The sequence below is a fragment of the Perca fluviatilis genome, chromosome 18 (genome assembly GCF_010015445.1).
Source record: "Perca fluviatilis chromosome 18, GENO_Pfluv_1.0, whole genome shotgun sequence".
Lineage (NCBI taxonomy): Eukaryota > Metazoa > Chordata > Actinopteri > Perciformes > Percidae > Perca > Perca fluviatilis.
In genome coordinates, this window is record NC_053129.1 from 13,610,477 (window position 1) to 13,638,366 (window position 27,890).

A 27,890-nucleotide genomic window follows, 5' to 3' on the forward strand; every position below is an offset into this window, starting at 1 on the left:
GGCCTTGCTATAAGGGCCAATGGATTCTGGGATGAGGAGATTGGCTGAGCTAGCTCTTTATCTCCATTTAAAAATACATCATTTTAGATGTTTTATACTGCATCTCAACAGAAAGTTGTTCCAAAATCCATTTCTGTCCTCTTCAAAAAAAAACTGGAACATGCGTCAGTACGTGGGCTTCAGCGGCTAAGACAATGTCACTCAGTGATGACATCATCACAGACGAGCTGAGAAAACGTGGAGCATTAGCAGATATTGCCCCGCGGGCCCTCACTTTGTAACGTTAACTAGGAAACGTACATCTGAATCAGAGAGCATAAAAATTAATGGATTCAGTAAAGTGCCGTTATGCATTCCATTGGATTTGCTTGGTGGCATTACACGTCTAAAAGCCTTGTGTGTGTGTGTGTGTGTGTGTGTGTGTGTGTGTGTGTGTGTGTGTGTGTGTGTGTGTGTGTTGTGTGTGCGCGCGTGCGTGCGTGTGTGTGTGTCTATTTTTTTCCCTCTGTTTATGGAGCAGCTGCGATGGAATAGAATCAAGATTCAATAGAAAAGAGCGATACATATAAAAATCATGAATCAGTAAGTGTGTATTAGGGCTGTCAAACAATAACAATTTTTTATCGCGATTAATCGCTGAATTCTATAGTTAATCGCGATTAATCGCATGTTTTATCACATGATTAAAATTCTATTATTTTGCATTTCAGAACTGTTTTTAATTACATATGAACAATGGAAAGCAATTCTTACCAGTGTATCTTGATTGGTAATCAAATGGATGTAAAGAAAGTTACTTTATGAACTTGACTTTAAGATTTGTATTTGTTTATTATTTATTTACTGTAAACAAAAGAAGAAAAAAGAAAAAAAAGAAAGGTACTAAACAACAGTCAGTATTTATTGTTAAGGCCATGGTCAATATTAAAGATTTAATAATAATGTAATAACTATAACAATAATTTATTTCACCAGTAAATTGCTGTTGAACGACAAAAACAACCACCAGATGGGAAAAGGGTATTTTACAATAACTGTGAATGCACCACAACGCTACCTGTTTTAAGTGAACGCACCGTCTGTGTTTAATTCTGACAACGGCATCTGCTGCGCTGCAGAGCAGACTGTTAGGTCCCGGTGTTGGAATCCTCTACAGTGAAATACAGTCACACTTTACACTGTTTAACGTTAGCTGTCAGCATTTTAACCGTGTTTAATCCAGCTGCTAGCTAAAGGTAGGCTAACGTTACCTGCTGTCAGGTGTAGTGTAAAGTCAGGCACCGAAATGAGGCACCCGAAATTTCCGTTCTTTTTCGGTCTAGTTACTACCGTTTGCACTTTGGTTTCAATAACAGGTCGGCGAGTAGCCATCTGAGCCCACTAGCATCAACCTGAGTCACGTTAACTGCACTATGCTTAACTCGTAGCTGGTAGCTCAAGCTTGACGTGCTTCGGTGATATTTTAATTCGGCTTTACACAATGTGCTTATGGCTTTCAACTTGTCTACTGAGCCGTCCGGGAGTTTTGGAAAAAAAGAAAAAAACCCTTTTTTTTTTTTTTTGTTGTTTTTTTTTTTTTTTTTTCTTGGGGCCGGGGGGGTTAGTTTGAAAAAAAAAACAATTTATATTTTTGTTGTGGCGTTTTTTTTTTCCCCCCCCCCCCCCGGCAGCAGTAGGATGTGTTACGAGGAAGTATGGCGGCTTGATGATAAGTAAAGGTGCGGCAAAGGGTCAAAATAGTATCCTGTTAGGCACAACGTGAAGCCGAGTGAAGTGAAAATAAATGAATAAATGGCGGCATGCGATTAATGTGATTAAAAAAAATTTACGCGTTATGCTCGGCCCTTAATCGTAAGGCGATTAACCCGTTAATGCTGATAGCCCTAGTGTATATATGTGATGCAAAAAGAGTTAAACCAATAGGTTTGGCAAATTTACAAAGTGTTGACCAATGCCTGCCTCTTGAAGCTGACCACATGCCCTCTATCTTTCGGCCATGACCTTCATAGCACATAGACTAGCTGTGTCTCTTACCACAACACACAAATGATGCAATCTAACCATGGAGAAGGCGCCCGAGGCATCACAGCCAATTCACTAATGTGGTTACCTGCAGGTGAGTGTGGATGATGAGCCACGCTTTTCTCCATACCTCACTGTCTCTTTCTTTCACACACAATCACACACATACGATAAACTATAATAGATGGGCTGCCAGTCTCTGAGATACTGACACGTATCCATTTTCCCTGAGATACAAATTACACAGCATACACCTAAGAGTGAGAAACCAGAGTGGGGAGTAAGAAAGAGGAAAGAAAAAAAAAAAACCTGCCTCGCTCAGATAACAAAACCACTCAGGCTATATACACCACAACACTGACAAAAAGATCCATTAAGTGGCAGAAGAGTGCATCACGCTGCATTTAAAACCAAACTGGAATGCCATGCAAACACGTACTGCTAACAATAGCTCACAATATCCATACACCAGCAATTCAAATCCTAGATATTCAAACAGCTCGTAATGGAAGATACAGGAAAGACACAACAAAATCTGCATTCACTACGCTTATACCGCACAGGTCCACAACAACACCATGTAACCTTTAAAAACTGAGTGCGTGCACTGGAATGCAATGGAAGTTGGTTGGGAAAAAAAGCGCAGAGGAGAGCTGATGCTCTAGATTCTGGAGCAGAATCAGAACAGCAACTCGTGCCCTTAAGTTACAATTTCATATTAATCCTTGCAACACCCCAGCTATCTATCTCACTCGCATGAACGCTATCTCTCCGTCTCTCCTGCATTCTCTTCCTGCTGCCCACACAAACCCTCAGATGTACGTGCACACTTCAACACGAATCGCTAAAGCTGTCTTAGTCATGTGGGTACATTTGCCTCGTTTGCATGAGAAACCATGTCCATTTGCAACCAAATCAAAGTGTCACATTTGGTTTGGATCACAGCGAAACTAGTTGAAATTTTTACACATATCTGTTGACTGCACTGCATCTGTTGATTGTTTTTTACCTACGCTAGCTGTGTGGCTCGAGGGATGGCAATGTCAGTTGGTCAGTTTATCGGTAGATCGGTCCACCACTTTGGTCCAGACTGAAATATCAGATTGGATAAAATGCCATGAAATCTGGTACAGCCAATTGTGTCCCTCTCAGGATGTAGTGTAATGCGTTTGGTTTGGTAATCCCTTAACCTTTCATCATCTAACACCCTAATCAGGTCAAAATAGTACTTTGTCCAATACTTGATGATTTATAAACAAATACAGTGCCTTGCGAAAGTATTCGGCCCCCTTGAACTTTTCGTCCTTTTGCCACATTTCAGGGTTCAAACATAAAGATATAAAACTGTAATTTTTTGTGAAGAATCAACAACAAGTGGGACACAATCATGAAGTGGAACGAAATTTATTGGATATTTCAAACTTTTTTAACAAATAAAAAACTGAAAAATTGGGCGTGCAAAATTATTCAGCCCCTTTACTTTCAATGCAGCAAACTCTCTCCAGAAGTTCAGTGAGGATCTCTGAATGATCCAATGTTGACCTAAATGACTAATGATGATAAATAGAATCCACCTGTGTGTAATCAAGTCTCCGTATAAATGCACCTGCTCTGTGATAGTCTCAGAGGTCCGTTTAAAGCGCAGAGAGCATCATGAAGAACAAGGAACACACCAGGCAGGTCCGAGATACTGTTGTGGAGAAGTTTAAAGCCGGATTTGGATACAAAAAGATTTCCCAAGCTTTAAACATCCCAAGGAGCACTGTGCAAGCGATAATATTGAAATGGAAGGAGTATCAGACCACTGCAAATCTACGAAGACCCGGCCGTCCCTCTAAACTTTCAGCTCATACAAGGAGAAGACTGATCAGAGATGCAGCCAAGAGGCCCATGATCACTCTGGATGAACTGCAGAGATCTACAGCTGAGGTGGGAGACTCCGTCCATAGGACAACAATCAGTCGTATACTGCACAAATCTGGCCTTTATGGAAGAGTGGCAAGAAGAAAGCCATTTCTTAAAGATATCCATAAAAAGTGTCGTTTAAAGTTTGCCAAAAGCCACCTGGGAGACACACCAAACATGTGGAAGAAGGTGCTCTGGTCAGATGAAACCAAAATCGAACTTTTTGGCAACAATGCAAAACGTTATGTTTGGCGTAAAAGCAACACAGCTCATCACCCTGAACACACCATCCCCACTGTCAAACATGGTGGTGGCAGCATCATGGTTTGGGCCTGCTTTTCTTCAGCAGGGACAGGGAAGATGGTTAAAATTGATGGGAAGATGGATGGAGCCAAATACAGGACCATTCTGGAAGAAAACCTGATGGAGTCTGCAAAAGACCTGAGACTGGGACGGAGATTTGTCTTCCAACAAGACAATAATCCAAAACAAAGCAAAATCTACAATGGAATGGTTCACAAATAAACCTATCCAGGTGTTAGAATGGCCAAGTCAAAGTCCAGACCTGAATCCAATCGAGAATCTGTGGAAAGAACTGAAAACTGCTGTTCACAAACCCCCAGCACGCCACAAACCCCCACCAAACATGGGCAGCTTTTTTTTAAAAAAAAAAAAAAAAAAAAAAAAACAAAAAACCAAAAAAAAAAAAAAAAAAAAAAAAAACAACAAACAACCACCAGTAACAAAAAAAAAAAAGGGGGGCAAAATAAAATTAAAAAAAGGGGAAAAAAATTAATGCCCCCATTTTTCAGTTTTTTATTTGTTAAAGTTTGAAATATCCAATAAATTTCGTTCCACTTCATGATTGTGTCCCACTTGTTGTTGATTCTTCACAAAAAATTACAGTTTTATATCTTTATGTTTGAAGCCTGAAATGTGGCAAAAGGTCGAAAAGTTCAAGGGGGCTGAATACTTTCGCAAGGCACTGTACCTGCAAAACTGACATTCCCTCAGCGTCAGCTGTAATGTTTAGGGCTTATTCACAAATGTAAGTATGCTAATGTGCTAGACTAAGACGGTGAACATAGTAAACATGCTAATTTTCATTATTGTGAACATGTTAGCATGCTGATGTTAGCATTTAGCTCAAAGCTATGTCTCAGTGCTGCTAGCATGTCTGTAGACTTTTGGTCTTGTTACATGTGTTCTTCTGGTTTTTTTATTTAATTAGCTTACTTACGCTTTCCTCTGTTGAATTCAAAGACGAATCATATGAGCCTTTACTCACTAAAGGGATTTGTGCATTAAGTAACTAAACAATCAGGGATTATAAAGACAACCGTCATATTTCACAGTTAACCCCAAAGTTTGCAAGCTCCCCCATCTGGTGTTGAGTATTAAACCAGAAGACCTCACCATACAAAGATATTTGCATGCATCCCCATGCTCGACAGTCGTTTGATATGGTTCCTAAACTTCCACTGGAACAGGCCCAGGAAGAGAGGGAGTGCACGTATGTGTGAGTGCATCAATCTCTTATAGCCCTCTGTTTCCTGTCAGAAGCAGTGAACTGAGAAGTTGTGATTAGGCTTGAGGAAAACAGGGCTTCTGTGTGAATCAGCTCCTGCCTGGAGGGCATTCAAAACTATTTGCACCAAAATAAAGGCATCATTTGCTTACATTAACATTTTTCCTGTTTGCCAAGACCGCTCATTAGCAGCTAGGCAGGGGGGAAAATTCAACAGCATGACATATAAACTACTCTATAGAGTCCCAGTAAAGCAAAACATATGCAGTTGAAATTGTCTGCTGAACTTTCATTTTAAATCAAATTGAGCTGCGCATTTGTACGGTGCAGGTGGGCTGTTTTGACAAAGGAAGCTGCTGATATGGACTGTGGATGTTCATTTGAAATCATTCAACTGTGACTTCCTGCTTCTTTGCACATTTGCTACTGTAGTATGTCATCCAAAATGCTTCACTCACACCTGTACAATATCAGTGTGAATGAGGATGACACAGGGAACGGGGTAAAGAAGGGAAATGTGGGGGAAGGGTAAAGAGGAAGATGAAAAAAACAGAAAAGGAGAGCAGTGTTAATATTTTTTGCATTAATTTGAATGTCTATCAAGTCAGACAATAGATAGAGGCACATAAAGCGAACAGGAGAGAGAACATCCATTTTGGAGAGGAGGAGAAGGAGGAGGAGTAGTGGGAGTGGGTACGAGAGGACGAGAGAGTTAGAGTCTGTGTTGTGTCAGCTGCCATCTGTGTGTCAGAGCACATCACAGAAACTGTGAGGCCTATGCCCACACCTCCACCCGGCTGTCTGTTGGGCACGTCCACTGGCACATACTGTACACGTGTCTCCAAACCACCTACGTCACTCATTTTCTCAGACTTGCACACGTTTGGTTGCATTTTGCCAGCACTTGGACACATGCACACACATGGTGTAGCACACAACTGCTGTCAATGCCACGGTGGGTGTAGGGATAGAAGTGAACCCATCGCAGTCTACTGAGGCCCCTGTTGGACAAAAAATCGGTATCTATTCAACAACAAAGCTGTCCTTATTTGATTGAATATCTGTATTTTAATGTGCTGTACTCAAACCCCACTGTAGCTGCACTGGGATCACCTCTTAGAGTCTGAAGCTATCTGGGTTTGGTTCCTTTTTATTTTTCTTAATAGTAAGACAATGTAATGCAATGTGATGATTTGTGGTTGCTCAGAGACATGCATAATTATGGCCTTTAGTGCATGAATGTATAAAGGGGCTAACAGTAAATGGGTACATTGTAGGTTAACAGCAATAATGGAGAAGTACTATACTGGAGATCCTTTTATGATCTCAGTGTTTAATCTAACATGCAATTTGACTGGTGTACTGATGTTTTTGATGGTCAAAAACACACAACACAACACACAAACACCTTTTGCTATGCTCCATTTCTCAAACGACAGCGGTACGCAAATTGTCAGAGATGAAAACAAAAACAGCAGCTTTGTGACAACTAATTTAAACTTGTTTGTATGCACCTCTGTTCCCCGTGTTGATTTTCTCTGCATGTGACGGCTGTGTGTACCTGTGTTCTCTCTCCCCGGGTTGCTAATCAATGTCTGACGGTGAAATCTAACTGAATTCTAACTTGCAGAGGAAGGGCTCAGCGCTGCTCAAAAATTGTAAACGTTTGGGTACGTGCAGTCCTATACGTAGGAAGCGCGTCAATTTGCCGACATGCTTGCAGCTTTACTTGGGGAACTGTAGAGCAGACGACAGCAGTTGCTCTTCATTTTAAAGCAGACATCACTAAAAACTATTTTTTTCAGTGTTTGTGCACATACAATTGGGTATCTGGACTGCCTAACAACCCACAAAATGTGAAATTAGACAACCCAGTCAGATGTTTTTCGTTGGGTGCTGATCAGAAAACATGGGACTCAAAAAGCCATTCAGATTTGTTTCCCCTTCCTATGTCACATGCAGGCTTATTAGAATATACCACCACCCATATCGACCCACGGCTTAAGAACTGCCTTTGCAAAGGTGCGCCATATTTTTCTCGAAAGCCAATCGGAGCAGACTGGGCTTTTCGGGTGGGGGGGGGGCTTAAAGACACAGGCGCTAAAACGGAGCGTTTCAGACAGAGGGTGAATACAGGTATATTCAGACGGAAAAATAATGTGTGCTTTTTTACTTTAAAGCATGTAAACATGTTCTAGTAGAAACCCAAAATACAAGTATGAACCTGAAAATTAACATATATCTTCTTCAAGAAACGGCATGAATGTTTAGTGCTGTACTCTCCTTTTATTATATTATGTTTTAGAGTTAGTAGTAGTGGTATGCATGAGTTTAGAGTAAGTATCAGATTATCATAATCAAAAATGTAATTTCATTTCTCTTATTGTGAAATGTAATTCTTCCAGGTTTATATCATTATTATAAAGCAGAGTCAAATATTACCAAGCTAGCATTATGTTTTGTCAGGCTTGTTGTTGGTTTACTGGGTGCAAACTAGTTCTTAGTAGTAGACACTTATATTATGACTAGGCTACATTTGAACTTTTAAAGAGCTGGTCTCTGGACATGTTTGGCTTGTGACCACTTAAAAAAATTAGTTATGCACTCATTAACTCCCTAATCGCTCTCATTCCACTCCCAGAGCCTTTTTGCTTGTTATTCCCTCATGGTACACACACCTGACAGATTGTGTATGATGACATCTGGGGATCTGATGGAGTCTTGCTCTCCGTATGGATGGCCTCGGAGTATGTTCGTTTGACAGACTCAAGTCAAGGTCAGCCAAAAGACACAGGCACACGCACACACACACACACACACACACACAACACACTCGGCTGCCATCGCTGTAGCAGAACACACACACACACACAACTCATTAACTCTGATGGATTGCAGCACATTTCAGGCTAATAACACAGACATACGTGTACACACCATGCATAAATGCCCACTGCCACACACAAACACCAGACTATGGCAGACTCGCATATGAACACAGATGGACACGGACCTGTCACCTCTGTGTCACCTTCAGCTAATCCTTGCGAGACAGAGAGCAATCCAGCCACTGGCCACACAAATTATCCCGTAATCCCACACAAACCTGTGCTTGCAGATGTGCTGAACAACACTTGTGTAAACTTAAAAAGGCACCTTGAAAGACTATTAGGAAGAGAAGTAAGGGAGCCGTGATAATAGTGAGTGTGTGCTATTTAGTGTCTGTGTGTGTGTGTGTGTGTGTGTGCGCGCGCGCAGACGCAGATTTAATTGGATGGGAATGTCACATAGGACAGGGGACATGAGTGCTGCCGGTGGTGTAGGTCGTACACCAATTACTGCTCGGCACTCTTCAAAACTAGACAGGAGATGGAAGACTCAGACCCCACTTCATTAACAAAGTAAGCCTCTGTGTTGTTAGCAGCCATGTAGGGCAGCACTGTGGGTTGGTGGGTAGTGGTTAAAATTAAGATTGACACCCAAATTGCTGGGGAGATAGTGGCTGCAGCCAAAGCATGAGGCTGATTGCAGTTTTTTTTTGTTTGTGCGTGTTTTAGGAAGCTACAAACTGGGTCATGTTACGGTTGTCTGTTGCAAAAAATGGTGTTTGTATATAAACAGTGACATTAAAACTAATATTAAAAAAAAAATAAAAATAAGCAACAGTTTACTAAGTTTCACTCAACACAGGAAGTTGTATGTATGTACTGTATGCATGTGCACATGTATAATCTATTAATATGTATTCAAAAAAAGGAGAGAGAAATAACAAGAAAACGGAAAAACAAACAATAATGGAAGGTGGAGTGTAAATCAAAATACATGACAATGAATAAAAAAAAAAGGGAAAATAAGCAGTTTCATCAATAAATAAATGGGAAAATATTAGAAGACAGAGGGTCTCTCGCAAGATGGGTTCCTATTGGCTTCCCTGAATGGGGCCCTTTAATAAATTTAGAATAAATGAAATTACTTACTGGCGCGCGCACACACACACACACACACACACACACACACACACACACACACACACACACACACACACACCAACTCTATATATACACAACTAACCCTCCCACCTCCAGTGTCGATCCCTCCCTGGGTGCAGTATCTGGATATTGTGATAGTTTGCCAGGGCTATGCTTTCTAAAGGTCAGTTGTTGCTTCCTCCTGTGGGTGGGGAGGAGGCGAAATGACTGCCAACCATCTCGGCGGCATCTGGCACATCCTAACCACTGATAATTAGCCAGAGACACACTGCTGCAACCTGACTGACTGCACGAACAACTGGGTGGCAGGCTGATACATAACTTATTTTTGTATGTGTGTGTACCTGTGTTTTGGACAGAGAGGGATGGAAGGTGGAAGAGAGAGAAAGAGGATAGAAAAAGGCACAGAAAGAAGGCGAGAGAAAAATGACTTGCCTGTTGGTAAAGGCTGGAAATTGTCCGAAGTGCCAGCCCATCGTTTATCAACAAGGCGGAAGCACATACAGGTTGTGCTACTCATTACCTGCAGCCTCTCTCTGCCTTTCCCTAATACCATCCTCGGGCACACCTGCCACTGCTCACCAATGTTTCTCTATAAATGTCATGCAAACACACACACACACACACACACACACACAAGCTCTTTGCATAATCTACCTCCTTGTCTCCGAGACCTCAGCGCACCATTAGAAGAACTACAATAAAGACGAGACACTGTCTTTTCTCGAGCATGTCAGACAGATTCCACATCACCGGCCTGGCAGGCCCCAAATACACCTATCATCTCCTGCCCACCTAATCAGCGCTGTGAAGAGATGGAGGGAGCAATGGGACTGGAGATGTTGGATATTGTGGTTAAAAGAGGAAACCAGGGGGGAGGATAGAGGGAGGCATGGAGAGAGAGAAATATGAGAGAGACGTGATGATCTGCCTGATTTGGGCCCACTCTCTCTCAGGCCTGGAGCCTCAAAATCACAGAGAGACACAGTAGCTTCTCCATGGAGCTGGGAAATGACTGCGCATGCACATGCAGTACACAAAATCGTCTCTCTGTATACACAGTACATATAATCACACATTCATGAAGGCCTGTGTAGTATGGGAGACATGCGTCAACATTTAAAGGGGTGATAGAATGCAAAACCGATTTTACCCTGTCATAGTTGAATAACGACAGTTCGGTGGGTAAATAGGACATACATAGAAGCTCAAAATCCCATTGACACCCCTTTACTATGAAAATCTCATATTTTGAAACTGCCGCTGAAAACGGGCGAATCTCAACAAAGCTAGTTGCTTGCGTAAGCATCTCAAAATCCGGAACCTTTGTCACAGCCGTGGGTGTATTCAAAGAATTTCTAATATAGGAAGAAGTTCCACTCCCTCGTTACTTCCGGCTTCTGAACTGGTTGCAGTTCCACCAGAGTTCCATATAGGGGGCGCTCACAGGCCAGTGCAGAATGAATGGGACTCTATGGAGCTGTACCCCTCAAAACCCACTTTTCTCAGGATATATTTTTTTTGTCTAGTAATTTGAATGTTGCCATCGAAAGGGGAGGCTAAACAAATACACACTGTCGTGTGTTAGATTTTTAAAGTCACTTTTTGTTCTAAAAAGCCTTTTAAAATATCAATGACGTCATACATACATATACGCCAGAGACACTGCTTTGATTATGTTCTTAGAGGATTGATCAAACTCACAGGGGGGGCGTCTCTCGTTGTTAGTGGGGTGGGGGGGGGGGTTGGGTGGTTTTGTTAAAAAAAAAAAAAAAATAATTTTTTTTTTTTTAGTTTTTTTTGGGGGGGGGGGGGGGGGGGTTTGTATCATCTTCACTGACCAATCAGCATTCATTAGCAGAATGCTAGCGTGTTATGGGCTACAACGCCTCACCCTGTAAGAAATCAAAAGGACATAAGTACTCGTTCATTCAACTTTCGACCTATAACCCATGTTGAACTTGCAAAAACTACAATCAAATCTGAGGTTTCTCAACGACAATCAGGCGAAAGAGACAAATTTAGCCATCTAGCTCCATAGAGTCCCATTCATTTTGCACTGGAGCGCGATCACCTCCAGTGGAACTCTGGTGGAACTGCAACCAAAATCCGGTACAATGGGGCTGAATAGGGAGTGGAATGGCTTTCCGTAGACCGGCTTTGGTGTATTAAGAGAACGGTCACGCCCCAACATTTACATAGGCTACACAACTGACCTGAGATCAGTTAGTCTTCTGAATCTAGGTCGTGCAGATCTCAGAAAATGTATACATTGTTCATATGCTATTTTACCATTAAATTCACTTCTGAGACTTTTTTATGCGAGAAATCAACTACGTAGAGGTCAAATATGGGCCGTTTTACGAAAATGTATGTCTAATTGCAAATTTTGTCCGACTGTGTCGGACTTCAGAGGCCGGTGCTGCCTGTGTTGCTGCCTCGCCGCCCGGCCTGCCTTCCTTCACAGACCCCGGCCTGCTGTGAGCTCGATTGAGCTCCAGCACGACTGGCAGCCCACGGCACTCCATACCCGCGCAAAGTCACCGTTTTGGGCTAATGAACTACGAAACGCCGCTGCTCTGACAGAGCTCCAGGGCCTGCAACTCCCCCTCCCCAGCCCAACCAATGTTACATACCCCATTAGGAGACCATAAGGAACAGTGTGAAATACCCTATATAATCATTCTATCACCCCTTTAAAGTCTTAAAAACACAGACGTACATTGGTAGAATAACTTTTAAATGAACTACTCATGTGTAGCATGATTGTTTATATTTTTGCAGACCACTTTGAAACACATGTTGCACAGTGGTAGAACAGTAGCGTTAAAGATCAGTAAGTTTTATGATCACAGAATCTTGAAACGAGCTGAAGTTTCAACTATAGTGAACATCAAATCTGCATTATTCTCTATCATCGTTGTGGTATCATATTTACAGCCGCAGCTACCAATTATGTTCATTATCCATTTATCTGTGGATACTTTTTTCAATTAATTGATTAGTTGTTTATAAAAACCAGTCAGAAAAAAGGTCCAAAAATGGCCATCAATATTCCCCAGAGTGTATGGTGAAGTACCTGCAAAAAACACTGAGAAAAGCAACTAATGCTCAGATTTCAGAAGCTGGAAGAAAATTCATAGGACTTGACAAAGGACTTTAACTATTAATTGATTATCAAAATTATTGGCGATTAATATTCGGTCACTCAACAAAATTATGAATTAAATGATAATGTCAGCATTTGTACTACAGCAATTAAGTGTCAAAGAGCAGATTCGTTAAAAATGTCTACACTGCATTATCTCATAATGTCACTTTGACAAAAATGAATGCAGCCGTAATGCTTGCTACGATGGAACGGATGTGGTGGAATAAAGGGAAACCAATGGATGCCTGGTTGCGAAGATATATTCAAATTTCCAAAACTATAACGCATAGCCGTTATGTAAACCAAACAGAATTTGTAGTCAATGATTTAACGCGCAAAGGAAAAGAGCGAGCAGGTCAGAGAGAGACACGGAGACAGAGACGTGAGAAGTGAAAATCAACTCTGACATTTCAGAAGGGAGAGGGGTACCATCGAGGGGTAATGAGGGTGAGTGGGAGTGCGAGTGCGGGGGAGGGATGGTGGTGACTGGGGTAGGGTTGGAGGGTGAACTGGTGCCTTGACAGCGCAGTAGGGACCAGCGCTGTGAAGTTGGTTAATCCTGAGGAGCAGGGGATTAGCTCAGCAGGGGAGAAGCGCCTCTGCAGGGGGGCTCTGGGAGCCCGTTGTCCCCGACCACAGTGCCATGCTGCAGTGCTTGCGGGGCCGGCTGCCAAGCCCCCCCCCCAACACAAACCCCTTACCCCCCTCCGAAACTAGCCCCAGGCACTGTCTGACCTAGTACGTGGAAACTGATCTACACAGTACACACATAGTTGACATATATAAAGACATGCACAACAGCACATCAGTTCATTATTGCTGTAACGAGGCTGGAGGGGCTGGGAAAGAAGAGTGAGGGTGTCTTCGCATGAGCCCATTGGTTCCAGTGTGACTGATTGTGCGGAGCTCACAGGCCCACCTGGGGGCTGCTGCGTCTACGCTCTCCTCTCATCTTTTCCCATCGGCTCGGCGCTGCTAAACTCTTCTCGGCTCGCTACTTCACTCTCCTCCCCGCCCCTTTCTTGACTCGTTTGCTGCAGGGTCCCGACCACCTGGGGCTTCAGAGCGGCGGGGCGCTCTGTTGTTATTAGCATCATCGCCATGCTGATTATTTCCCTGCCGCCTCCAAAAGAGAGTGCTGTTGGGCAGGGAGCTGAACTGGACAAAGGAGGACCTCCATCTCCAAGTAATTGTGTTGTACGTGTGAGAGAGCTGCCTGTATGCATGTAGGGTGTGTGTGTGTGTTTGAAATGCATCTGCGCTCAGGCAGTAAGATCTAGACATGGATGGCATTTTGTGTGAGCTGAGCGAGAGTCTGAACGGACTGGACCGTGCTCTCCTCTTTCTGGCTGCATGACAGCTCCTTTTTTTTGCCTCCAGACAAAGGAGCAGATCCCCGTCAGAGCGCGCTCACACGGGCAGCCAGGAGGCAAACCCTGCCTCGCCACAACTCAAAGAGCACATGTAGCCTCTTCCTTCTATGAGTGCGACGTGGGGTTGTCTCCCACCCCGGGAGTCTCACAGAACGGGACCTTTCTCTGGGTGACTGGCAACCCAGCGTGCACACCGCCCGTGGACATCAAGTACTTAAGGACTTGTCAGTTCACGGAGCCGCCCACAGAAGACTTCAACTGTGTGCAGCGCAAGGTGTGATGAAACCCCCCGCTGGAATCTCCATCTCGCTGTAGCCTATGTTCTCGGTCATGGTTGAGTAGCGGAAATTTCCCGGGAGCCTTTCAATGCTTCAAGGTTTTGAAGGCATTACGATTCGCCTCCTTTTTCATCAGACTAAAGCCAAGATTCTTGAAGTAACAGCCCATAATACTGGTCAAAGTATAACGCCACTTAAAGAAAAAAGTTAAACTCGAGAAATAGATGGAGGAGGGTTATGTTAAGAGTAGGATAAAGGCATCGGTTAAGTCAGAGCAAGGCTGACTACTCAAGTGGAGCTCAGCAACCTTCAGAGTTGGAAAAAACATAATTTTCACAATCAGAACCAAGCAGCGGTGTACACAGACAACTGAATAACTATACACAGTGGTAAAGTGCTAGGACGCTTACACAACAACAAATGTGCCAGTTAATGAACCTGAAAAACAACACATGAACAATGGAGCTTTCTCCACAGATTTTACGGGCACATATAAAATGCACTGCAATTTATTTTTGAAAAGGCGTAAAAAAAGCCAGAGAACATCATCTTCGCAAATTGCTCTTCTCTCTTTCAGACTTGTTAGCCAAACATCCCTGATGAGAATAGCTCGTTGCTGTACTCAGTGTCGTGTTGCTAACAGTCTTCATGCAATATTAAGTTGCAATAGAGCTTGGAGGATGCACAAACCTGTGCATAGTGCGCAATAAATAAAAGAAAACCATCTGTGATTGACACATCATTAGACACCCATGAATTATTCAATATCTGCAATCATATTGGTTTGCTAAAGGATCAACATGCTGAGGAGCATGCAGGCCCAGGGTACCTGATTGCAAGTTAAAAGCCTTCTGAACTCGACTGCTCCCATCCCTAAAAATCTGTCAGTGATTAGTGTAGAGAGCGAGGACAGGAATAAACCCGCTCAGTCCTTTGAGTGCTGATTGGGACCTCCTGCTGTTCCCAAAGAAAGGCTGCATCCTACTAGCTTTGAGATGGCTCTGATTGAAGACATCATTGTGAATGTGGGTGAATTTCACGGTTAGGAGCGTGAAACCCTCAGGGAGATGGATGGAGAAATGGGGAGCGAGGGAAGGCAGGAAGGACTGCAAATGAGGAGTCGAGGGTGCCGAGAGCCAGGGCTGGAAGGTGAGAGACCTTGGCTGAGGTCGGCTGATGTATGCAGGCAGATACAGACGGACACACGAATAAAGTGTGGGGCATACATATGTATATATTTTATTTTATTTACCTTTTTTAACCAGGAAGAATGTGTCCTGGCCAAGACAGGCAGCAGTACAACCACACATACATACATACATACACACACAAAATACACAAAAACATGAAACAACTGAAAGAGCAAATCCCTCAAAGTCAACGACAATCCTACACATATCAAGCAAAACATCGACAGCCAGATGTGGCTGCCTCCAAGTCAATCAACATCCATTTAAAATCGACCAATGAGACCACTGAGTACATACTGTATACTGAGTCCAGGAACACACAGGTGAGTGAAGAAATGCAGGCGCATACACGAAGATTGGCTGCGTGTGTAAACAATCTCCGCATCAATCACTCTATGAGGGGAGAAATCAACTCTGGCTGTGGCACCATTTCATGCCATTCCCCAGCCTTCAGATGCAATCCCCACCAGCCATCTGCATATCAAACAAGGCAGCCATTCACATACAATGACTAATGATATCTGAATGTTATTAGCTCTCGATATTACAACTGCACTTAAGACCTGTGCAGTTATTCCTCCTTGTGCGGAGGCTACACAAAAAAAGGCTTGAGTAACAGTTTCCTTATCTCCACTGGCCAGGGTTTAGTCCTGCTGTGGACTGGCTGCCTCCCTGTCGGAGTCCCTCCTATCTTTAGAGTTTTGGCCGTAATAGAGCCAACTGTGTCTCACAGCAGAGCCACACCTGCCAAATCTGGTAGTTAGCTACAAAATAAAGGATCAGCAGTTAATGAGGCTCATTTATCAAAGCAGATATGAACAAATGGCTTCGGTAGTGACCTGGAAGTGATTCAAATTGTTTTTTCAGCTATGGGTTTCATGTAATGATTCATATGTAACCTTTAAGAACTTTAGTTCAAATATGAAATGTTAAGGTTTCAACGTATGCCAATTTCAGGCCCTCTTTCGTAGGAGCAGGAGCAATGCCAAGGTTATAAAACTAGCCTTTTAGTTACACTGCTGTTCATATGAAGAAGAAAAAAAGTTTTGGCTTGTGTAGATCTTTATGAAAGGTCAAAACTCAAGAACATACATTCATTTAGACGTTACAGAGAAAATAGTCCCCAGGCTGGGTTGAATTTACAATTGAAATAATTGTACTTTTGTGTTGTCTAGTTACAGAAAAAAACTTATTTGAGGATTTAAATAAACTCCTGTTGATGAGTCTTATGAAATACACTGCTGCTGTTAATTTGTCAAGCTCTTCTCCAAGCCGTTGAGATTGTTTATGATTTATAACACCTGTCGTCTGAGTTGATTTGACGGACCAGCTGCCTGATTAAAAAAAAAGCTTAAGCTTTGAAATAGTTTATTCTTCCTCCGCAACACAAACATGCATATTCAGGTGCAAAACTTGCCAATTTGCTGTCTCCTTCACACTGTTTAAATATTTTATCTTGGAATATATTACTATTCAGAACTCAGTCCATTGGTTTTGACAGAAAGTCAGTGGATTAAATCGTAAATTATTTCACCATGTTTTCTCGAGCCTCACCAATTTCTGATAACCCACTCAAAACCCGATGAGTGTATAAAGTTAGAACAAGTCCATGTAACTTTTGCTAAACAGTGGTATCGAGTGGCAATTACAGAACTAGAAGGGCACTCAGAGCGCAGACCTCAGTCTCACAATGTTAATGCAGTGTGAATTTTTACCAGTCGCAAAATCATCTTTCCGATTATTCCCACACCACATGAAGGCAGCACAACCGCCCCTATCTCGCAATGTTTTTTTTTTTTTAAGATTTTTTTGGGGGGCTTTTCCCTTTATTAAGTATGGATAGACATGAAAGGGGGAGAGAGATGGGGGACGACACGCAGCAAAGGGCAGCAGGTCAGATTCGAACCCGCGCCGCTGCGAGACTCAGCCGACATGGGGCGAACGCTCTTACTGGGTGAGCTAGCGGCCGCCCCCCTCTATCTTGCAATGTTAACAAAAGTGAAAAATAATATGTGTATCTGCCCCATGTATTGGATCAGTTTCAATATTCAATCGCTTCTTCCTCGGCTCATGCTACAGCCTTCCACCAAGTTTCATAAGAATCAGGCCGGTAGTTTTTTCGTAATCCGGTTGACAGACAAACAAACTGTACCGAAAACATAACCTTCTCGCTAGAGGTAACAATGGTAAACCTAGCGTAACAGTAGCACAAGCAATAAAAGCCTGAAAAAGTTAGCGAATTAATTCAGTTACGCAACACAATCTATCTTAAGTTTGCTAACATTACGTATCTAACATTAGCCATGAGCTTCTAATTATAGCAGACTAAGTAAGGTGGCAACAGCAAACCCCCTGAGTGTATTGGAAGCAGTAAGAGTGCATTCTAGGTTGGTTTTTATTTTTTTTCAAATGTTAGGCTACACACTTTAATGTACCAATGTTGTTTTTTAAAGTTGTCTAACCCTAATCCTTAGCTCAATTGAGCATGCATGTGAGGTCTTTCTTCAGGTTGGCTAGAGGATTTATGTGACATTGTTGTTGGTAAGTGGCAATATTCAGCTGTCAGTGAGACTCATCGATGTAATTTTTGGAGTCCATGACAGAGACGAGCAATTATGCTGTCTTTGTTGTCATCTCATTTCTTCATTGTTTACATTTCTACAGAGATAAATACCACTTGAATCACAGAAGTGATGTGGGATTATTGAACAGCTCTTTTAGCGCTTACTTTAAAAAAAAGGAGGGTTTCTAAAAGCGCTATTGCTCAAGGGTTTAAATGTGCATTATGGCTTGAGCATGGGTATTTATGCTTGTGGAACAGCTGACCACATTGCCATTTAGTCCTAATGAATACCGTGTTTTCCAAAATATGTTTGAAGTAGAGAATTATGTTCATAATGGTAAATTCTCGACAAAACTTTCAATGAAAATGATGCATAACCCACTACATTAGTTTTGCTTCACAGACTCAACAAAGAAAAGATGTACTATACTTCCAGAAGCATGCGGACTAATATATGAATGTGAAAGCTGTCTACAAGCATATCGCATGTTTCTCATTGAAGATTTAACATTACCAATGCTGGGGTATTTTAAAGTGTTTTTATGCAGAGAATATTGCAGATACACAACAGGTTTTATCTACATGATGCAAAATGATTTCAACGTTTAAAGTGCCTTTGTTACTCCGCAGTATTAGCTGTCCCCCTCTTCACATTAAACATAGATAGTTAGATGTTCTGTTCTCCATAAAGGTAACGCTGCATGCAAGCTCACACTGCCAGCATTTGCCAGCTGCTTAATCTACATTTCATCAACAAAGTCGATGGTAGAGGCATTCACAGTAAGGTCAACACATTTTGTCAGGAAAAAGGTAGACTATCCAAATAACACATTTTACATGGAAATCTGAACCATTATGAATAATGCATTCGTAATCATTATCATACAAAAATTAAACACAAAAACTCTTGGAATTTCAATATAATACATCAGCAGGCACACAAACGCTCCCCTTTATGTCTTTGCCCTCTCTAAAAGCACAAATCTTTATGTATTTATGCATTCCATTCCCCAAATAGTGAGTCTTTAGACCATTTGACTCAATTTGGACGTAGCGGTTTCTGAAAAAGACAAACTAAAAGCATGGGTTGCTTAGAAACAAGCCCGTTGACTGCTCTGACAATTTGCCCAAACAGCTTGGGAGACCTTTTAGCTTTTGCATAAGGCTGGTGAACACGACCCTGACCTTGTGTTATTGTTGCTTCAGATGGAGCACCATGTGTTTTCTTAAGAGTTTGACTATTTTGTTCGGTGTGTGTGGGGGTTATTTCTCCCGAGCTGGTGCAAGCTTCGAGAGTGCAGCACTGGGGCAGTAATACCAAGCAGAGGAGGCCTCTGGCAGTTCTTGGAGAGAGGCAAAGTAGGTTAAAGTTTTACAGTGCTGATAATTGAGTCCAGTTGCTGAGGGCCTCGGAGAAGCTTCATGATTGCACAAAAACGCACACAAGGGCACAGGCGGAGAAACACATACAAACACATAACACGGTGAAATGCTCATTTCTTTGGAGCCGTGAATGCCCTAGATGCAGCGGCGGCGCTCAAATTAAGCAGCTCAGAGACAGAGGAATCAAATGCGTTTCCATTACGGGGCAAATGTTCCATCTACCCCCTGTCATAACGACACTGTATGGCAGCATTATGGGGAAATATCAAATTAGGCTGTTTCATTTGGAGGACTGTTGTGCATTGCGAACAGCTTTGGAGATCAATTGAGCTGCTAGGTAATGAGCGGCAGCGGCCTGCTCTAATATACTCCGTAATGTTCTTTTGATTGCTTTGGTTTTTCTCGCTCTGCCGTGCAGGGGAGGTAGCCCCCTTTCTCTGCTGAAACACACTCATCAGGCCAGGTTACAGGGAAAAATAAGAAATGGGGAGCAGTGCAAAACTCAAGATATATGAATCAAATGATTAAATCTGGACAATCCCTATTCATGTTCTTTGCCACGAGGAATCCATTATACTCCTTGAGGACACTGTCTATGTCTAGTTTTATAGTAGCCTGGCATTGCCAAAATAATTTGCTCAGGTACTCAGGTAATTTTCAACAGCGATAGATGAAAATGCCTTTGTTTGCAATTAGATAGACCTACAACCAATCAGAGCAACGTAACAACACAAGTTGGGGCGGTGCTTGGTCCGTTTTGAAGCAGGAAAAAAAATGGTGGCCGGGTCACAAACTTTCCTAAAATTACAGCTAAACCTGACACTAAAATGGGTTTCTGAAAACATTTTAGGCATGAAATAGTCAATCCAGTATCAGAATCTTGATTCATATTTGACTGGATTGGTTGGGTTCCCTGGCTAGTTTAGTACTGAAGAGTTTCACCAAATACAAAAAGAAACGAGACGAAAGAGACGTAGCTGAATAGGCCACTATGGGCGACCTTCAAATGAAGTGTCGCTGATGTGTCGATGTTGAAGTGGATGGAATCAGACACAGTACACCACTCTGCTCTCTGAAAGCAAATCCTCTCACTCATGCACCACTCTACGACAAGTAAGAGGCGCTCCGTCGCTCCACAACAACACTCACAGCTGTGACCATTTAATATGCTCTGGCTTAGATTCATTCCTCTGCACCTTTTGCTCTCACAGAAAATGCTAACAAACCTGTCCAACCACTTTTGCAATATGCTGCACCGCACTACTGCATGCCACACCATCTGCCACGTTATGCTGCGCAGAGTGAATATTTATTTGCTCAAATTGGATAGCTCAGCATCCACCTACTTTTGCAGAATCGTCCACACACACAAACAAGCTCCCTCTCTGGGGTCGGAGCTGTATGCGACTGTGCGGCGAGCGGATGGGAGCCGCTGGAGGGGCCTGATGTTCGGAGACGGGCTGCTGTTGATTTTATGTGACCCTTACCTCTCCACGTGGTCCAGGTTCCCTGATACGCCCAGTCCTCCGATGGCGTAGAGTTTGCCGTCGTATACCAGGCTGTTGTGTCTGCAGCGGGCCACGGTCATCCGGGACACCAGATTCCAGTTGTCCAGCAGGGACATGTAGCACCATACATCAGCCAGCATCACACCAGACTCTGTGCCCCCTGGAATGTATAGAAAAAGAGTTATTAAAGAGGGTACGTAGGGTGATTTTAGGGGGGTTTTCACTTTCACTTTCAACTTTCCAAGGGAACCAAGAACCTTTGTAGGAACTCAGGAACTTTTCCTGGGTTTCGACTAAATTCTGTTCCTGTAGGATCTGCTTGGGAGTCATGCACTCAGGCTCCTTTTCCACCTCTTTGTTCATTCATTACATCCACTTAGACGTACAGTAAGTAAGTCCTTGTGTCAAATTCTCACCATTGTTTTTTATTTTAATCATCAGGTGTTCTTCAATTGCAGTGGAAACGCAAACAGGAGTGCAAAAGGAACTTTTAGCTCCTAGTTCAGTTTTAGTACCATTAGTACCTGGAGCCAATAGGTCTGGTTGAAAAGGTCTGTATGACTTCTACCTGGTATATAGCAGGGAGGTTATGTATACATGCAAACTGTTGGCATGAAGTCATATGATAATGATTGAAATATTGAAACATTCCTTATTTATTCAAACTATTTTCTATATTGAAATCTCCACTGCTAGTGTGTGTTTTTCCACAGATTTAAAAAAAAGAAAAAGTGACACACCAACTGACTGAAAGTTGTTTTGCTGCTGTGTTGACTAGTCAACCAGCCAACCGTCAAGACTGTACGTGTTTCAGAGCTCTTCGAAACAGCCCAGTTAGCTGTGTGTAGTCTGACATGTAACACCAGCGGTGACTCAGTGACCCTGCTCAGAGTGAGAGGAAGGTTACAGACCGCAGCCTGTTGATTGGCTGGCTAGAACACCTCTGATTTCCCCACTGGCTGTCTGAATTCCCAGCGGGCACATGCATACCTGTTCCAATGCCCAAACACAAATTTACATTTATATGAAAAGAGGGAGAGGAAAGGTACACGCAGGACAAATCCCGCTGAATTTCCACGGTGCAATGTCAGGGTCTGAGTGCCGTGCAGGATTCTCACACAAATGGACCGTAGAGGGAGAAATTCAGTGTAGCTCTGGAGGAGCAACTCAAAGATGTTTCATTGAGGGAGTTACAGAGTGTACAGCGTGCCGCTATGGAACAAAATAAACTGCAGAACACTGCAGCGACTGTAAAGCCACACACAGTAAAAAAAAAAAAAAAAGTTCAAGAAAATGCTCCATAGAAGGTAAATAGGAAAGACATTCTATATAATAAGGACTTTTCTGAAAAGAAATACTTCAAGGTTGTCTGCAGTGATGGGCAGGGCTGAGTTTTCAAAGCAACAGATGAGAATGCGGTGAGGGCAGCCCCCGCTTTAGAACTCTTACACTGTTTCTGCAAAGGTCACAAGAAGCTGGCCATGGCCCGGTTAGCTTCACTTTGTCGAATTATATCTGTCATAAAGTGAAAATGTCCTCACTAAGTGTTTATGAATGAAAGTGTGGAGAACTTTGTCAAGATTCAGTATGATGAATGGGACTTTATCAAACGAGGTCAGGGACCAGACATTTTCTGGTCTTTTTTACCTTAAAAATCAATTTGTTTCCATGATAAAATCAAGAGAGGGAATGTCTGTTCATCACCTCTTCATTCAAGTCTGAAAACTTTGGGGAACGGTGTGGAGTTTTATTATAACCACACTACAGCCATGCTCGCAGCTCTGTGAGGCTCTAATGTTAGCACGTTGACATGCTCACAATGACAATGTTAACATTTTTATGTCTAGCAACGTTCACTAATGCCAACATTTGCTAATTAGCAACACACACATATAGCTGAGGTTGAGGTCATTCATTTTGCAGGTATTTAGTCATAAACAAAAGTAATGGACAAATTGGAAGTTATGAATGTCTGTACTGAATTCCATTGCAATCCATCTAATAGCTGTTGAAACATTTCACAAAAAACCATAAAAGGTCAACCTATGTGTTTCCCCGGAAAAGTCAAGGAATCACTAAAGTCAGTGGGATTCATCCTCTGGGGACCGTGGATGTCTGTACAATGTGTTATGGCAGTCCATCCAATAGTTGTTGAGATAATTCAGTCCGACCAAAGGGGTGGGTGGACCGACTGATTGACATTGCCATCCATAGAGACTTTGTAGGTACGGCAAAATCAGCCTGATGTTTGAATGACACAAGTGGGAAAATGATTGGAGTATTTTATCTTTTAAATCTAAAGACTACATTTTAAAGGCCAATGAGTGTATTTACAATATTCATTTGAACCAATTGTCTGATAATATTTGAATGTATGTGTTTTAACTACCATGGTTAATGTGAAATGTTCCTGGATGCAGGGATACACTGCACTACCCTACACTGCTGCAGTGAGATAAACCGATGGCGTCTACTGTCCTCCTGCTCTGTGTGCCACTAAATAACTGCAGCAGGAAAGCTACAATTGTGCTGCTGGAGTGGGCGATGTAGCTCACCTGACAGGTAGATGTTGTCTCCCGCCGAGATGACACTGAAGAACTCGCGGTCGTAGAACGGCAGGCTGGCCAGCGGGTACCACTTACTGCTCTGGGGGTTAAAACAGGTGACGGCTGTCAGGGAGCGCTGGTTCATCCCGATCGCCTGACGCCCTCCCACCAGAACTATCACCTCCGCTACACCTAGAGGACAAAGGAACAGGAAGAGGATGGGGGAAGAGGATGATTGGGGTGGACAAAGGAAGGAAAGAGGTGGTAGAAAGCAGGCCATCAGGGAAGGTTTCCAGTAGGTAAATAAGAGCCAAGATTGAATCAAAGCCTCTTTGGAACTAAGAGGCATAATGTTTTATGGCATGTTGCCTGACGTTTAAGTATATATATATATATATATATATATATATATATATATATATATACAAACCTATGGCTTTCAAGGACAAGGTGAACATTTGTATACATCTACAGTAATAATGGCACCATAAAAAACAACCTTCTCATAGAACATTGATGGGCTGCGTGAAAACCAACAAACAACCAGCCATACATTTTAAGTCTGCTCTTTTTAATTCAGCAGGCCTTGGCTGTCCCAGAGTCAATAAGCTTGTCGGGGAAATGCAAAACGAAATGCAAAATAGAAAAGTTTCCTCTTGGTCACAGGAAACTACTGAGTTTAATGGGAAAAGTATAACTCAATTACCAAGACTGATGGGGCTGCCATTTGTTCGGTTGCCGCCCAGCTCTCTTATTCTCCCTTCCTATACATGTCCAAACACACTCCCGGTGAAACATACACTGTGTTTGAGGGTGGAATCAGAGAATCGAAAAATCAATAGGTGAAAATCAATTTGTGTACGTTTGCACGTGGTGATGTGTCTGGTCTCATATACACACTCGCTGAGGACCTGGTGTGATTAAGACGATACTTGAGCGCATTCAGCACTCATCCCTATTGCTCCTCAGCCGACACACACACACACACACACACACACACACACACACACACACACACACACACACACACACACACACACACACACACACAGCTGCTGGATAAAGACACCAGTGATCCAAAACACACAAACAGGTTGGCAGGCTGCCACATGCGTGTTTCAGGTCCTCTCGGTCTTCAGCAGCAGGCTCCAGTGAGCAGGCAAGACGACGAGCCGCCAGACAGAAATGAGCTGTGTGTTTGGAAGCTGCAGCAGGCAGGCGGGCACAGGGAGACGAGCCAGCGAGGGAGAGGAGGGCGATAGGGAAAGATAGAGACAGTGTGAGAAGGGGGAGAGAGAGAGAGAGCGGGAGGAAAACAAAGAGGGAAGAGAGAGAGAGAGAGAGAGAGAGAGAGAGGGAGGGAAAACTAATCTTCATACACTCCAAACTACTGGTTCATCTTGGATCGATTTCTTTCTACACAGACACTCGCCTGACAGACATCCATAGGCGGCTGTCTTTGCCTTCTGTTTCTTTCTGTTAAAAAAAAAAAAAACTATCTCCTTATTTTTTTCCTCTTTTTCTTTCAAAGCCGGTAAAACAGAGAGTTTTTCTCTAGGAAGAGCAAAAGGGTAAAAGAGGAGAAAGATACAAAAACTACAATGGGCCTTGGTGAGGCTGAGCAAACAGACGGGGCGGTAAGCACTGCCACAGACATATCGTGGACATACAGCTTAGACTTAGCGGACAGCTTAAAGCTGACTGGCGCTTTTCCTCTGTGAGATTTAAAGAACGTGTTCCTCTGCGTAGGACGGAAAAAGAAAAAAGAAAAGTGCTGGCTCAAGGAGAAATTGTGACAGTGTCGCTGTGAGAATGAAGGTACACAAGCTATAAAAAAAAAGGACAATGATGTCAATATATGGAGGGCAAAAGAGTCGTTCCGCCCTTTCTGGCTGCGTGTAAAAGATGTGCGAACTTGGAGCGCTGCTAAAAAAGATTTGAATTTGTTCCCATCATGGGCCCGTTTTCACAGCTTCGTGGCATCGCGCCCCAGACTCCAAACCTCAAATGGCCCTCAAGACCTCCAACAGACCTTGGATATGCAGCTAATAAATGGATGGGAGTGCAGTTTTATAGGACAGTCACAGCTACAGAATAAAATAATTTAGTGAAAACAGCAACTTTGTCTTGCCTCTCATGAGCCTCCAACCAAACCCACACATGTACATTAATTATATTGACTTTGCTCGGCTATTGTTCTTCCTGGTGATTAGTTTGCTGCCATTGCAGTACGTGTTTGTACCCCATTTCTCTTTATCGCGTGCAATTTTTCAACTTCATTGCATTTTAAGTTTGACTGTTTTAACTGCCTTTATAGGATTACATTTTCATCTCCTTTTCTTTCATCCTATAAGCTGCTTCAGTTTGTTGATACTGACTGCCTCAATTAACTTGGCAAAGTTTCAGTGACTGTGTCTGAACCAATTTGGGACTTTTTTTTTTTCCCGTGTGCACGTCAATCAATGTTATACTGTTTGTTTTAATATCTGTATATATTTATAGGGTTCAGAAAAAAACTATTCAATTCCATCTTTAAACATTTTGGAAGATGTATAAATACTAAAAATCCTGTTGCGGTAGCTTTTGTGGCAACGACTACAAAATAGGAGTCATTTCTTATGTTTTTCTGCATAGAATTTTTTCCTCCACCAAGCCTACTTGAACTCCCGCAGTGTCTGATTAGGCCAGCTTAAACAATTCCACGTGCTGCTTCAACATGCCGAATTGTATAGGTCTGTGCACATGCAGGTCTTTATTATCACCTAGTGCACATGTGCAGGGTTGTTCCTGGCGCTTTCTGCTTGGCCAGACACGTCAGGGGGAGTACACATCTGGGCATTTGAGGCTGCAGCGCAGCTCTGACCCCTGAAGCCCTGAACACATTCACAAGCTAACACAACCCAACTCCGGCCTGTCAGATCGCAACAAAACATGAGAGCGGCACCGCTGTCGGGGCATTCACAGCATCGGATCAGATGGTTGCGTTGGTGTGTGCGCTTGTGTGCGTATGTGTGTTTTTTCTCCCAAAAGGAAGCCTCACAGGGACGGCTGTCAGTCAGCCGGAGGTTTGATGGGAGTTGGATAGAGGGATAAAGGGATGGAGGATCGAAGGATGGAGCCGAGCGGTTGGGGATGAAGGAATAACCAAGTCTTGACAGCTCTTGTTTTTTTTTTGTTTTTTTTATCCTGACAGAGTTTATACCCATGGCAGTTTGGGAAGGAAATGTCTGCTTCTCCTTATTGTTACTGACCTTTTGTTATATTTCTGGTATATTTTTAACCTATCTATCTTCAGGAAAAAAATACATACATCAATTCTTAGATGGATTATCTACCATAGTGTTCTACTTTTGGCCACCGTGCAGCTCTACAGGAAGTGCCTTGTTTGTAACTCCAAGCTGCCACTGTTGAACTTAATTTGTACTTTGATGGAAGTACTGTATTTTATTCTTTCTCTATCCCTGTGTGCAGACATTTATATTACATTGAATGTCATTTAGCGCTTTAACGCTTTTATCCAAAGCGACTAAGTGCTTTCAACCCTGAAGGTGCAAACTCCAGACAACAAGTAGTAAGTGCAAGTACATTAGCTTTAATTAAGCAAAACTACAAAGAGCCATATGAAATTGCAGCTTCAAGAAATATATATATATATATATATATATATATATATATATATATATATATATATATATATATATATATATATACACACTTTTTTTATTTTATTTTTTTTATTTACCACTTAAACACATTGAAAAATACAAGTCCTGTGCTAAACACTCCATTATGTTCCCTAGCTAGTCACTTATTTTGTCCGTCTGCCGTTTGGCAGTGGGGTTTTCTGCCTGCTGCATCTGGAAATGACACTGATAACAGCGGTGAGAGTAAACCAAAACAGTAAAGGTGCAGACCATAAAATCAGAAAAAAACCGAGCTGCTAAAACCTTCCTGGACTGCAGAATTCTCTGTAGGTTTTGGCCATTAACATATTAATAGAAATATTGACTACTGCCGCTTAAAAAAACGCCTGAAATGGTCCATTAGAACAGCAACAAACAACTCTTCAGTGAGAGAGGAGACGAGTGAAGCAGTATGGCAGCGTGCATTGAGCGTGAACAGAGACTACAATGGTAACATCTGGACAGAGCCCAGTATTAAATCTCTCAGGAGGTTTCAGTCATCGCAGGCTGTGAATTGTGTGCTGAAAAAAAATCCCTGAACAGTATGTATTCTGAGGGACGGACAGGATTGTGTAAGAGCTGAATCTCAAACTGAAGTTGATGCCCACCCACAGAACACAACGTACAAACACAGTTTCTGCGTATTGCTTCCACCCATCTCGAGTTCAACCAAATGAAATCTGTGACAGGAGCACACCACCCATGCTTTACCTCATGCTGGAACAAGCCGGATCTTCACTGTGGACACACGGACGGACGGACAGACGGACG

The 27,890-nt window shown here is 42.6% G+C and overlaps 1 protein-coding gene across 3 annotated transcripts in view; it reads right to left on the reverse strand.

Annotated features, from left to right (window-relative positions):
- The window catches only part of LOC120546185 (kelch-like protein 29), a 222,850-nt gene that overhangs the window by 31,166 nt on the left and 163,794 nt on the right, over positions 1-27,890 (reverse strand). For all 3 annotated transcript variants that reach the window (XM_039780958.1, XM_039780954.1, XM_039780957.1), the window contains 2 exons: positions 23,446-23,628; positions 20,870-21,050 (listed from right to left, as the gene is read on the reverse strand). In XM_039780958.1, coding sequence (XP_039636892.1) covers positions 20,870-21,050; positions 23,446-23,628 — 364 coding nt within the window. The remainder of the gene's footprint in view (positions 1-20,869; positions 21,051-23,445; positions 23,629-27,890) is intronic.